Source organism: Anoplopoma fimbria, chromosome 20 (genome assembly GCF_027596085.1).
Source record: "Anoplopoma fimbria isolate UVic2021 breed Golden Eagle Sablefish chromosome 20, Afim_UVic_2022, whole genome shotgun sequence".
Classification (NCBI taxonomy): domain Eukaryota; kingdom Metazoa; phylum Chordata; class Actinopteri; order Perciformes; family Anoplopomatidae; genus Anoplopoma; species Anoplopoma fimbria.
Genome location: NC_072468.1, coordinates 24,290,181 through 24,304,791, shown reverse-complemented (window position 1 = coordinate 24,304,791; position 14,611 = coordinate 24,290,181). Strand labels below are relative to the sequence as shown.

Below are 14,611 nucleotides of genomic sequence, written 5' to 3'. Positions count from 1 at the left end.
TGCTCCCAAATAATTGAAACTTTTTTGGGGAGTTTCCATTTTTCTTTCTATTTTAGCCCCATTACTGGTAATGTTAAAAAAAAAAAATAGAAAGATTGTCAGTTTGTAGTTTGTTCAGTCTGCCTGATGTTCCTCTTTTACTGAATTCCCTATCATTACTATGGATGTAATTTGTTGCATGTTGCATGCAGTAAATTCAACTGAAAATAGCTGAAACAAATAGTAAGAAAATAAATAACCAACTATTTTGAAAGTTGATTAACTAAAAAAAAAATGTATTTTTTGTCTTCTATTATCCTAAAAACTGAATATCTGTGATTTTTCATAGTAAGACATCTGAAGATGTTTACTTTGGGTCTTGGAAACTTTATTTTTTTGCTTTTTCTAATATTTTACAGATTCATTTATCATAATTGAAAGCATGTAATTCAATAACAGTGGAATAACAGCAATGTGAGTGTTGCTCTTGTTAAGCAGACCAATCGGCGCCACCCAGTGTGTACAGAGAAAACGACAAGCCCACCAAAGAAATCCAAGAAACCTTTCAAAATTAGACATGATTTTATTTTCAGCTTCATGCATGAAAAACAGAAAACCACTGTGTAGAGGTAACAATGATATGTCTGATGATATGTATTTCTTATGCGACTTTCATTTTTTATTGTTGAATATTTTGGATTGAACACGTGGTTTTCTAAATACATTTTTAGGCGGTCTATGATTTATTTTATGTGCTTGTTTCAATAGTTCCATACAACTTTGTCACAAATACAATTCCATGGCTCTTATGACCGATCAAACCTCTGCGGCGTCATGATGCCTGGCTCGTAGTCACATTATTCAGAGTGTGCGAGGTTCGTTTCTGCAGCTCAAACCATCTCTGCAGAAGCTCGGCTCAGCTTTTCAGCAGAGCTATACATTAGGCATAACAGTAACAGAAAAGTATTCAGATCTACACTGTCCGTCATCATCAAATATCAATAAGGGTTGGATCTAGGATTTCTTATGATGAATGTAGAAATTGTATCAACGGTCATAAAGAAACGCACATAATGTTCCAGCGTAATATTGAACCTGTGCGATCACAACTGAACCAAAATCAGAAAACTTGGAAATAATTCATATTTTGGACATTTAAGTGTTTTTCGGGCATCTTCTGTCAGACAAAAGTCGCTCAGTACATTAAGTGATCTGTTTGAAAATGCCAAAACAAAATGAAATCATGTCACAAAAGGAAGTCGTAGTTATTTCAAAACCCAAAAATACCAATAAACTCATGACACAAGTTATAGATGCAGATTGGGGTAAAATAGCAAACACATTATTGCAAAAGAAACCATAGCACACAAAAAAATAGAATGACCTTATTAAAAGGGAAGAAAGCTCCAGAAATGATTCTTTATACAACATGTTCTGAAGCAAGCTAGAACGTACACATTTACACATTTCTGTATCTTACACAAACCCTGTAACGCTCCCACAGTTCCCTTTTAAAAAAACCTTTATTTTGTAACCTCCTCGTAACAAGCTGCAGTCATCATAGTAGTCACATTTGCCTTTGAATCACTCCGGTGAATAACAGCTAGCTAAATATAAACTACCTGTACTCAAAGTAAAAATAAAAATAAGCCGAAAAATCTAATGACATCATCTATATTGCACTAATATCAAGAATCATATTTTGATGAAACACAATAAAAAGAGTAAGGAAAGCGCAGGAAGAGGTGGGAACAGCTCAGGGTTTGTTTTTTTTACTCTCATTCAAAGTGGTATAGAGTCTTATTAATATCTGGATTTATTGATCATGTTAAAGTGCATCATATCTGAAGCTGCTGCTGTTAACAAGTGACGTGTCTGTTTAGTTGGCACCAGGGTGAAAAATTACAACAAACCTCGAGGCAAATCCTGCTAAATTCTTTCTGCTTCGACCAGCCCGTTTGACAAGTAACCAACCAAACATATCTCCTCACATGAATGGAAGAAAGTGGTTTGGGATTTTTAAGAATGAATGAGCCACTGACTAGTTAAAGAAAAGTTATGTCCCTCCCGTCGTTCCATTGTTACCGAGCAGAGATTCCCTCCGTGGAAGTCGGCCCAGTTTTCCCTCAGCGAGAACTTCAGCCACAGCAGTGTTTGATGCCTCGACTCTTCTGCCTCCTCTTACTGGTAGACCTGCACACGCCCATGCAAGGAGGTGGTGTTCCCCCCGCAGTCCACATACTGGTACATCTCCTGGGAGACCTGCTCCGCGTGGCCGAAGTATGACGTGGTCACCGTCACCCTGGGAAACAAACAAACAAACAAACAAACAAACAAACAAACAAACCCTTGGAGTCAACAGCTCATCAGATGACCCTGAGCCTTCCTCGTAGCACTTATTGTATTCGTATCAGTTCGCTGCACTTATTGAATTCGTATTCGTTTACTGCACTTATCCTATTCGTAGTAGTTTGTAGCACTTATTATATTCGTATTAGTCTGTTGCAATTATTGTTTTCGTAGTAATCTGCCTCTGCACTATACTTTTGCTCTGGTTTATGCTTTAAGATGCTTGTTTAAGAAAGGAGATGCACTTATGACTTCTGGTGACTAGTAGTTCTCTTGAATACCTATGTTGAACACACTTCCTGTAAGTCGCTTTGGATAAAAGCGTCTGCTAAATGACTGTAATGTAATGTAATGTAATGTAATGTAATGTAATGACAAGGTGAGACACAAGCAGGACGACCGTCACGTCTGAATCCTGTGATGGTGTGGACAATCTGACCTTCTTTAACAAGTTAAGATTAGAGGTGATCCCAAAAACCTCACCAAGTCATGTCAATTTCATACAGCCAAATATCAGAACTCTGCCTCTAGGGGCTTTACAATCTGTACATCATACGTCATATATAAGGGAAAACTCCCAAAAAAATGGAAGAAACTCTAAATCACGAACAGTTGAGTCACTTTAACTCACCATCATGACATTCATAAAATATTGAAAGGTCACTATGATCTGGTCTGTGTCATCTTTGTGGATGTATGTGAGCTTAGTGAGGCTAGTTTGACCTTTTGAAGGACTTCTTTGCTAATGTAGACTGTAAAGAATGCGTTGCTTAGCAGTAGCTTCCTGTAAGCAGTTCTGAAATGATGAGTCATTCAAAAGAAAAATGATTATTTTCAACTCTACTTGTTGATGAATATCCATATTTGTGTTTTAGCTGTGTTGCTTTGTTTTCCTGGTAAGGCAAATTGTTGTATTCATTCTCCCAAGATGTTAAGTCATCGTTGGGTAAAGAGCTCTTTTGTTAAATGCATCAAACCGGAGTATCGTAAGTGGTGTTAAGGGCATTATGGTCTGCATATAAAACCACTGGATTGCAAGAGTAGGTGTTACAGTATCAGCTGCTTCTTCTTTTTTTGACTTTCACTGGGTTTCAGTCTGATGTTACTGGGAAGGAAGGCTGTTATTTTACCTTTTGACCACAGAGGTTTAAGTCCACTAGAATGGATTATTTCTGCCTTGAAGAAATGTTTGCTTTGCTAAATTTACAATCTGTTTGAATGTCTGCGTTGACGTGTGAGTGAGCAGAGAACCCAAAGGCCCGTGTGTCTGCTGTTGGACTGTGTTGTTTCTGGGCAGCTCTTCAGTATGTGTGTGTGTGTGTGTGTGTGTGTGTGTGTGTGTGTGTGTGTGTGTGTGTGTGTGTGTGTGTGTGTGTGTGTGTGTGTGTGTGTGTGTGTGTGTGAAGCTAGTTGTTGAGCGTGATGCTAATGTATGAAAGGATAAAAATCAAGATAAATAAGACAGTATATCACATACAGTATGACTATATTTGAAATAAAACATTAGGATGCAAAGAAATGCGTTTGAGGTCATACTTACTGCATCATCACCACTATGTTGTGAACTTTAATGGTTGGCAAGGTGCAGTAGTCACTGTAAGAAAGGAAGTGATTTATTATTCAAATGCTCAAAGTGTAAACCGTATATTTTTCTGACTTTTAGAAAGCGACTTACAACATATAGCTCATCTCATCAGCAATGGTGGTGGGAACAGTGTAGTCAATCTGCAATAAACACAATTTATAAAGCAATTGACATTCATATATTGCACATTTATGCAAATTACAGAAAAAACTAATATAATTTAGTGGGTTTTTCTGTTTGATTAGTGAAAAGTGGTACAATATTGAGCAGTTGTACCAAGATTTGTAATATCACAAGAATTTAAAGACACACAAGTCCATTTTCTGTTACGTCTAATAATAGATTTTCTCACCAGTCTTGAATTTGTAACAGTGCAGAGTCCTCTGAGTGTTGTGTGTGTGTGTGTGTGTGAGCAGTAAAATGTATTTCCACCCACCTGCCGTTCATCCAGCGGTATGATCACTGAGCTGTTGTTGAACTTGGCCTTGCCTATCACCGTCTTGGAGAACTGCACCTGGGCCGTGATGTTGGTCACAGATACGGTGTAGTAGTTGTTATTGGTGATGTTCAGAGTGCTCTGGATGGAGGAAGATAAGAATGTGAGATTATGGCAATAAGGTTCTTTATGACAAAAAGCTCCAGTGATGACCTTGGATTAGGACTGTCGCCATGCTGGTTTATTTTCAACCGATGAACGGAGGTTACAATATTTGGAATACGGAGAAGTGACGCCAGATACGGCTCTGGTAACGGCAGCGACCTGTCAATCACAGTAAGCCCCGCCCTAAAGCATACCCTGCTTTATGGTCTGTTTGACTCTAAATGGAGCATCATTTACTAAATGAACATCATGCTGTATTGAAGAAGACTTGAAACTAGAGATTGAGACCATAAACTCATGTTTACAATGTTTACTGAGGGAATAAATCAAGAGAGAAGTAGAGTCATTTTCTCATAGACTTCTATACAACCAGAGGAGTCGCCCCCTGCTGGTCAGTAGAGATAATGCAAGTTTTAAGACGCTTCACTTGGCAGAAACCGAGGTGGCCGCCTGATCTTGAGTAGAGTTTCTGTCCACCTGGCCGTTGTTAGTCCAATATTTACTCTCTTTTTATCTGCGTAAGGCGTGAGCCTGTGAAGGTTATGTGTTAGGGTGTGTGTGTGTGTGTGTGTGTGTGTGTGTGTGTGTGTGTGTGTGTGTGTGTGTGTGTGTGTGTGTGTGTGTGTGTGTGTGTGTGTGTGTGTGTGCTTCCGTGTGTCCTTGAGCATGCAGTCACAGCTGAATACTCAAGGATCTGGCGTGGTTGTGGTGACTCACACTTTCTCATAACATTTTTTATTACCTGTTCTACACTGCCATTGACTGCCTGATTAATCCTCACTCCCCGCCCTCAGTCCACACACTGCTTTACCCGCCAGCCTCTCAGCCTCTGCTAAGCGACAGCTAGATGACTTCACCTTTATGTTTTGGCACGATTGTATGAAGTGCATTATACAACCACTCTGTGCCCATGCTTGTATTACATCGTCGCTTGTCATTGAGTTTGAATGATGTCGGTTTGACAACACTTGTATTTGCTCAATTGCACAACACAGGAAGTGGTTGTTGCAGAAACAACTGCCTCTGATTTTCGCCTCCACCAACCCCTGAGGGAAGTATTTGTTTCTTTAGCTGCTAAATTCTTCACAGTGTTAAGTAGCTAATTGTTAAATTAACATTTTTTAAAGCTCTTTCCCCTCTAAATAGCTGTCTGCTGCAGCCAAAAACAGCACTAATGAGAGCAGCGAGAGTGAACCGAAACGGCAAAACTGCAGCCCAGAAAACGAACACAATGAGCTGAAAGACACCATAATTATATAGCGATTATTATTTTCTGTGTTTTTAAATCACAACCAGCAACTCCTTTCCCATACAAGAAAGTCATAGTAATCTGCCTCTGCACTATACTTTTGCTCTGGTTTATGCTTTAAGATGCTTGTTTAAGAAAGGAGATGCACTTATGACTTCTGGTGACTAGTAGTTCTCTTGAATACCTATGTTGAATACACTTCCTGTAAGTCGCTTTGGATAAAAGCGTCTGCTAAATGACTGTAAATGTAATGTAATGTAATGTAATGTTTATATAAAAAATATTGATTATAACTTCTTTAAGACTTAAACCTAAACACAAGCAAACTTGTTACGCTGGTTTTGTTCTAAATCGGGGGGGGGGATTATGCCGCCACAATCTTACCGTGATGTTGAGATAGACGATTCTCTTGTCCAGGTCGTAGGAGACGTAGGCAGACTTCACTCCCACGTAGGAGACATCGATAGAGCGAGGGAACAGGAAGAACACGGCCAGGCCAGACAGCAGCAGGCAGAGGGCCACGGATATCGTGACATACAGCTTTCTGCGTGAGGGAGAAAAGAGAAGTGAGACCCTGAAATCCGCTGAGGACTTCCAAGCTTACCACGCCACTGCGTGCTCATTGAGTTTCATCATGCGGACAGCCAACACTTACGTCCTGCTCGGCCTGAGCCTTTGGTCGCTGTATGGAATCAGAGCCACGAGCTGATTCTCTTGACCTGTTGAATTGTTCAAAGACAGGAAAGGAGAGCGTTGTCATTTTTTGTGTTTGAAAGATTTGCTCTTGAGAAGAATATCAGCCTTATCTGACCGTTTCCCACTTAAAAGTATAGATGTTTTATTGATGGCTGCTTTATTCTTAAAGGGTGTCTTAGGTATTTCTCAACCTGGACACTGTTTCCCCACGTTTTTGTGTGTAGGTGACTAATGGGGACTGACATTTTTTATATTGGTCTAGTATTGAACACTGCAGACAGTAATCCCTTGATGAAACTCTTCATGGTCAATTTAGTCCAATGAAAGTGCTTGTTTTTGCCACTGACAGGCTGGGGTTGTTATTGTAAATTTCTGACAACCTTTTGGAAAGGTCCCTACAGAGAAATAAAAGCTTTTGCCTTATCTTTTGCTTTCTATTTGTTCTTTAGTCATGTGACTTGTGGCCGTAAGGTTGGTGGAAAGGTGACTGGGTGTTTGGAAAAGAGAGCTAAATGACTTCCAATGTCACGGCTGAATATTTAGACTATTTCGTCAATGTGGATGGAACGTGAGTTTACAGAACCGTCAAGACACACACTAACGAAACGGGCCGGATTAAGAGAAACGTTAAGAACAACGTTTGATTTCTGCCGTAGGCTCTTTTTAATGTTGTCAGACGCTTAGCATAGCAATTTTAGCTTGTCTGTGGCAAAAACAAGCACTTTTAGGGACGTACACTGACGGTGAGTTGTTGCCCTCGGCGATTACATTGCAGCTTGCTGATCGGCAAGACACAAACTCATGGGAAAATAGGGTCCAAGTTGAAAAAGAAAAACATTCAATCCACCAAAATTAACAGCCAAATAAGTCTAGTTTTCACGCACTGATGGAATAGTCCCTTGCTTTAAATTAGATGTGTATGGTACAGAGTAGAGGGTAAATGACAAGCCTGGTCTGACTGGATTCCTGCTTTGTAACGCTGGTGCAGAAGCCTAAAGAAAAATATTTGTGTGAGGTGTGTGATCTATAAAAAGTTGCAGGTGTGTCCAGTTCTGTACTTTTAAGACCAAGCATTTAGGGACATCAATCTTTCATGAAACATCGTGACAAAACCCGGAAATATTCTGGTGAAGAGATTAAAAATGGAAAGGGAACTGTGATGTCATTAAGTTGACTAACTTTGTCACGAAAGCCTCGGATTCAGAATGGAGGCAATACGGCCGATTTATTTAGTATTTCTCTTGTTTTATCTGTTACGTTATTGTGTATTTGCTACATCTGTGGTTTAAGAATTTAGCTGCAGATAGAAAAGGCCTGAAACGTGTATTTCTATTCAGACTTTTGGAGTATTGAAATACAATATGCACTTGCACTCCAGATTCGGTTGATATAAACTTGTTTCATGTAGGCACACGTGAGCCGGACACATTGATACCCTCACTGCAAAAGCATTTATTTCTTTATGTGACACTTCTAACATCAAGCGGGGCTGAGATAGATCGTCACAGGCTCTGCCATCTCCACATTCTTTCCCTTTGTGCCACAATAAAATCCTGGTAGAGGCGTGTACGCTCGTAAAAAAAAATTCAAGCCTCAACTCTTGTGAAATACAAACTGTCCCACAATCCTGATGAAGCAGAAGTTTTGAACTGTTGATTTATAGAAATAATACCGTAGGATGTTTATTTTTCTGGACTTGAACTAATTGGAGCCTATTTAGACATGAATATTTGATGATATTGAGAAATGTACCGATGACGCTGGTTGAGTAACGACTACCTTTATGTAGAACGTTTTACCTCGTGGTATTCTGCCGGTGCCCTGGCATGTGGGGCAGGTGACGCTGTCCCGTCCGGTGAACTCCACGTAGGGGAACTGGGACACGTCTCCGTTCTTCCCGTCCTCCTCGCCGTCTTTGTACTCCCCGGAGGCCGTCAGCGCGTCCTGACTCTCGTCTTTGGGGTTGGCCAAGTGAGAGTGCAACTTGCCCATAGCTGCAGCCGTCTGTACAAAGCACAAAAGGACAGCATGAGCGGAGAGGAACTGACAAATAGATGCAGCGGGATGTGCTGAATAAACCGCATGCCACAGAGCTGCTTGAATGTGAAATTGAACCTGGACTGGTTCCAGGACACGTTTTCCAGGCCAACAAACTTAAACTGGTGCACTGTCCGTGAAGGAAAAAACAGTCGTAGTACTTACATGCTGCTCAATAGAGAGTAGACTGTGACCACGGATTAATGTCTGTTTGTTTTGTAGTATCCTTCTGAAATGAATATGACTTTTTTTTCATTTCTTCAGGGCCCCCGCCTAGTTTGTGACGTCTTGGATGCTCTCATCTCCGGCGTCATTATTATATTCAAAAATGATATGCTTAAAAGCCAAAGGTTTTAAGAAACTCTTCTATATGCTTTTATTCCTTTCATTTTAATTTAAATCAACTAGATTACTTTGTCAAAATGTGACTATTAATATGGTTTATTTTAATGAGAACAGACCTAATGCTCAACATTTTCAATAGCACAAAAAAATGACCCCTGTGAGTGTTGACTGTTATACTGTACATTGTATTATTATTGATGTATTTGTGTGCAATTAACATTAACATAAAAAGTTGCAATATTCCCCTCTGACTTGTAGTGAGGTTGAAGTTTAAGTACAAGTGCTGTATTTACATTTTACTCCACTACACTAACAAGACATTTTGCAGATTTAGATTATAAGTATAAATATAAATCAACATTAAATTATGATGTATTATTGTTGATTTAGCTACTCAGCAGTATAAAGTTATTAAAAGTAGCCTCACATTTGCCTTCTTCAAGGTTATAGTGATATACAGATTAAATCGCACATCATTAATTATAATTCAGTAAAATAAGTAAAGTTTAATCTTATACTTTTGTACTTTTACTTGAGTACGATTTAGATTGCAGGACTTCTACTTGAGACTTCCACTACAATATGTGAATACCCAGGTAAAGTACAAGTACGTCAAAATTGTATTAAAGCAAAGTGCTTGAATACATGTTTTTAGTTACTTTCCACCACTGTTATTATGAAGTAGGTCAACCCCACTGTTGGGATGTTTACTTCAGAAATGTAATACAGATTACTGGTTATCCTGTTAAAGCTTAGTACGAAAGTATTGTTACTTTATTCAATAACTTCATCCAAGTAGGCTTATATAACTCATAACAATCAAATACTTTTCTAACAAATTAAAGTCCTTTAAAACATCAATTTTAACATTCAAACTTTTATGAAAAGTTCTTTGAAATAACTTGAATTAAGACTGATACCTTCTCCTTTGTAATCAACAACCTTTTGATTATTAACTGTGATTTAATTACATATTTCTGTGTACTGTACAGTACCAGTCAAAGGTTTGGACACACCTTCTCATTCAATGGTTTTTCTTTATTTTTATTTTTTTCTACATTGTAGATTAATATTGAAGACATCCAAACTATGAAGGAACACATATGGAATTATGTGGTAAACAAACAAATGCTCAACAAACCAGAATATGTTTTATATTTTACATTCTTCAAAGTAGTTGAATGAGAAGGTGAGTCCAAACTTTTGACTGGTACTGTATATAATATCTTAGTACATTATTATAACTGATGCGTTGTTAATAATCTGCAATTTGATATTGTAGATTGTTAAAGTGAATTGAAAAAACCCTCAAAATTTTGATTAAGTATTTGATTGAATATGCTGCGTTGCAGTCCACCGTGATTATCATACAGTTATATATATTATATCATTGGATTATTTGTAGTCAAGTATGCATCATATTTTAGACGTTTATCATATTTTTAATATGTAAAATCTCAATTCGCAAAGTAACTAAAGCTTTCAGTAAATAAAGTTTAAAGTGCAATATTTGCGTCTGAAATGCAGTGAATAAGGAGTATAAAGTTGAACAAACTAGAAATACTCAAGTATCTCAAAATATTAAAGTACTTGGATAACTGTTCCTAGTTCCTTCCACCTCCGAGAAATACCATTAGCATCATTCACAAAATAAAGTTAATCATATTAACCAAACTTAAAATAGATAAAACATGCATTGTATGTAAGCACCCTGGAAAATCACAATGTTTTCACATACACACTGTAGTCATAGGGGAGTTATCCGTTGCGGTGATCCTGTTAAATACACAAATAACCATAAAATACAATTATGTAACTCTAAATGCATTGTTTTGCATCACAAACCAGGCTGAGGCAGATAGTGTTGTACACTCATGTGCCTTTAAGGAAACCAGTCAACCTTAATTAGGATCATTATCATTAAAACTCAACAGGAAATAAAGAAAATGTGACTTTAAAATAGTAAAGTACTTGGATAACTGTACCATTATATAAACCAAACTTAAAATAGATAAAACATGCATTGTATGTACCGGTAAGCACCCTGGAAAATCACAATGTTTTCCACATACACACTGTGAGAAGGTGACTGCTACTGTGTGTGATTGCATTAACATCTGTGGTAGTTGTATAGTATGTGTATTTATTGTCTGTGTAGTTGTATAGTATGTGTATTTATTGTCTGTGTAGTTGTATAGTATGTGTATTTATTGTCTGTGTCTGTGTAGTTGTATAGTATGTGTATTTATTGTCTGTGTAGTTGTATAGTATGTGTATTTATTGTCTGTGTAGTTGTATAGTATGTGTATTTATTGTCTGTGTAGTTGTATAGTATGTGTATTTATTGTCTGTGTCTGTGTAGTTGTATAGTATGTGTATTTATTGTCTGTGTCTGTGTAGTTGTATAGTATGTGTATTTATTGTCTGTGTAGTTGTATAGTATGTGTATTTATTGTCTGTGTAGTTGTATAGTATGTGTATTTATTGTCTGTGTAGTTGTATAGTATGTGTATTTATTGTCTGTGTAGTTGTATAGTTGTATTTATTGTCTGTGTCTGTGTAGTTGTATAGTATGTGTATTTATTGTCTGTGTAGTTGTATAGTATGTGTATTTATTGTCTGTGTAGTTGTATAGTATGTGTATTTATTGTCTGTGTAGTTGTATAGTATGTGTATTTATTGTCTGTGTAGTTGTGTAGTATTTATTGTATAGTATGTGTATTTATTGTCTGTGTAGTTGTATAGTATGTGTATTTATTGTCTGTGTAGTTGTATAGTATGTGTATTTATTGTCTGTGTCTGTGTAGTTGAGCTGCTGCAACACATGGGGATCAATAAAGGAAATATAATATTAATGATGCAACACTGGTCTGTCCTAAACTGCAGCACAGTCCTGCTGTTCTGTCTGCAAGGCCACAGCAGCTGTCTGCAAGCATTGCATACAGTATTATGCACAAACGAGCAGGACAGCAGCATGCAAACTGTAACAGGAGGCATTGCACACAAGCAGGCTGTTGCACAAAGACACCCTGCTGAGTGTTTCTGCAGGATGCATCACAGGCCGCCATGCAGCTCATCAGATGAGCAGCTGAGCAGCTTAGGACACAACGTACTGGGGGAAGGAAACCCACATGAAAGCCTTTATTCTCACCACAAATAAGATATTTAAGATTAGAATTAACATGTCAACACAATCTGCAAACATAAACGTTCTTACCTGTCCCTGTGTGTGTCTTCTGCTTGTTTTTATACTTGTGTTTCCTCGCAGTCTGTTTGTTGTGGCTCGACGCACCAGTGGAGAATGACGGAGCCGAGGCCGGAGACTCCTCCCTCCTCTCCCCATTGGACGGGCTCATGTTCGGGGGAGATCATCCACAGGTCGGACCCTACCACCACCACAACACAGACAGAGTAGGACTACAAATCCCACCATGCAAAAACACTAAAACAAGTAAAAGTCCTGTATTTTTTAAATTATACTTAGTTAAAAACATATATTAGAAAACATTAAATACATTAATTAAAGTGCAGCACATAATGTCCTTCTTTGGAGTTTAATATTAATATACAAATATTAATTATGTTATATAATTGGATGTTTATGAATGTAATCATAATCATTTAAGCAGCATTTTAATATTGCTTTTTTTAAACAATAAATTTGTGCTTCAGTATTTGAGTAAATGCACTTTACTTGTTAAATTAAGATTAAAAACTAATTGTTAAACAGGTATATGTAAAAAAGAAAATCAAGATAACAAAAAACAAGTATTATAAATAAGCAATAAAAACAGTAAATAATCCACAATAACTGAAATATTATATATACAGACAGAAAACTATTATAACTATAATTGCACAGTGTATTTGTATTGCATGTTTGGATGTTTATAAATGTAATCATAATCATTTAAGCAGCATTTTAATATTGCTTTTTTTAAACAATAAATTTGTGCTTCAGTATTTGAGTAAATGCACTTTACTTGTTACACTAATTGTTAAACAGGTATATGTAAAAAAGAAAATCAAGATAAAAAAAAACCCAAGTATTATAAATAAGCAATAAAAACAGTAAAGAATCCACAATAACTGAAATATTATATATACAGACAGAAAACTATTATAACTATAATTGCACAGTGTACTTGTATTGCATGTTTGGATGTTTATAAATAATGCATTATCATTTAAGCAGCATTTTGATATTGCTGGTGTTTTTTTAAACAACAAATTTATGCTTTTGCATTTGAGTAAATGCACTTTACTTGTTACATTCCACCACTCATTGTTAAACAGGTATATGTAATATTTAATTACATCATTATAACTGATGCATTATTATTTAATCAGCATTTAGATATTGTTATTAGTCCCGCAGCGGGGACATTTACAGGATTACAGCAGCATAGGTTATAGTGCAAACAAGAGACATAGTAAAAGAAAAACAAGATTAAAAAAACAAGTATTATAAATAAGCAATAAAAACAGTAAAGAATCCACAATAACTGTAATTGCATTGTGTATTTGTATTGCATGTTTGGATGTTTATAAATAATGCATTATCATTTAAGCAGCATTTTGATATTGCTGGTGTTTTTTTTAAACAACAAATTTATGCTTTTGCATTTGAGTAAATGCCCTTTACTTGTTACATTCCACCACTCATTGTTAAACAGGTATATGTAATATTTAATTACATTATTATGAACTGGATGACTAGTAGTTCTCTTGAATACCTATGTTGAATACACTTATTGTAAGTCGCTTTGGATGAAAGCGTCTGCTAAATGACTGTAATGTAATGTAATGTAATGTAATCAGCAATTTCATATTGTAGATTGTTACAGTGAGGCTAATTGAAAAAAACTCATCATTTTTGATTAAGTATTTGATTGAATATGCTGTGTTGCAGTCCACCGTGATTATCATACAGTTATATATTAATTAATAGGATTATTTGTAGTTAAGTATGCATCATATTTTAGACGTTTATCATATTTTTAATATGTAAAATCTCAATTCGCAAAGTAATAAAGCTTTCAGTAAATAAAGTTTAAAGTGCAATAGTTGTGTCTGAAATGCAGTGAATAAGGAGTATAAAGTTGAACAAACTAGAAAACTTTAACTAGGATCATTATCATTAAAACTCAACAGGAAATAAAGAAAATGTGACTTATTATTACAAACAGTAGGAACTTCTGTTTTTGTTTGACTGCCTACACATGAATCAACCTCATGTGGTGTTCTGATGCAATTAAAGAGAAATGGTGCCATTGAATACAAACATACCTAAAGTCTATAAGAACATTTATCTGTAGGAATATTCACATATGATTGCAGCCAAGATAGGAATAATAACTTGTGTAATGACATCAAATTTAGACGCTGATCTCAATGATATTTAGTATATTCTAAAAATACTATGGTGTCCAAAATTAGACACCACAGCCAGCATTTGGAAACTTTTGGCCTAAATACCAAAAACCAGACAACCTCATTGATGTAGGACGGCTGCAGTTCCTGGAAACAGTTGTCAGCTGACAGAAATATGTCAAAAAAGTTCCTACTTTAGGCAAGTTTTCCCACAATCCCCACCATTGTCGCTCCTAACCGTCTAGAATTGATCACATTATTCCATTAAGTCATACTTTAAACAGATGTTTTCCAGTTGAGCCTTCCTCTCAGAAGTCTGGAAATCTGAATATTGTAGCAATGTATAAATTGTAAAATACATTTTTAGAATATTTTGTTTTATCTTTACTGTTTTAGG

At 36.5% G+C, this 14,611-nt stretch overlaps 1 protein-coding gene across 1 annotated transcript; it reads right to left on the bottom strand.

Moving 5' to 3' along the window:
• Positions 1-552: 552 nt before the first annotated feature.
• Positions 553-12,190, bottom strand: tmem106ba (transmembrane protein 106Ba). Its single transcript, XM_054621189.1, has 8 exons — positions 12,059-12,190; positions 8,259-8,463; positions 6,419-6,482; positions 6,148-6,307; positions 4,350-4,490; positions 4,004-4,053; positions 3,869-3,922; positions 553-2,281 (listed from the first exon to the last, which is right to left on the bottom strand). The coding sequence occupies exons 1-8, from the start codon at positions 12,182-12,184 to the stop codon at positions 2,161-2,163; spliced, it is 921 nt and encodes a 306-aa protein (XP_054477164.1). The 5' UTR covers positions 12,185-12,190; the 3' UTR covers positions 553-2,160.
• Positions 12,191-14,611: the final 2,421 nt, after the last annotated feature.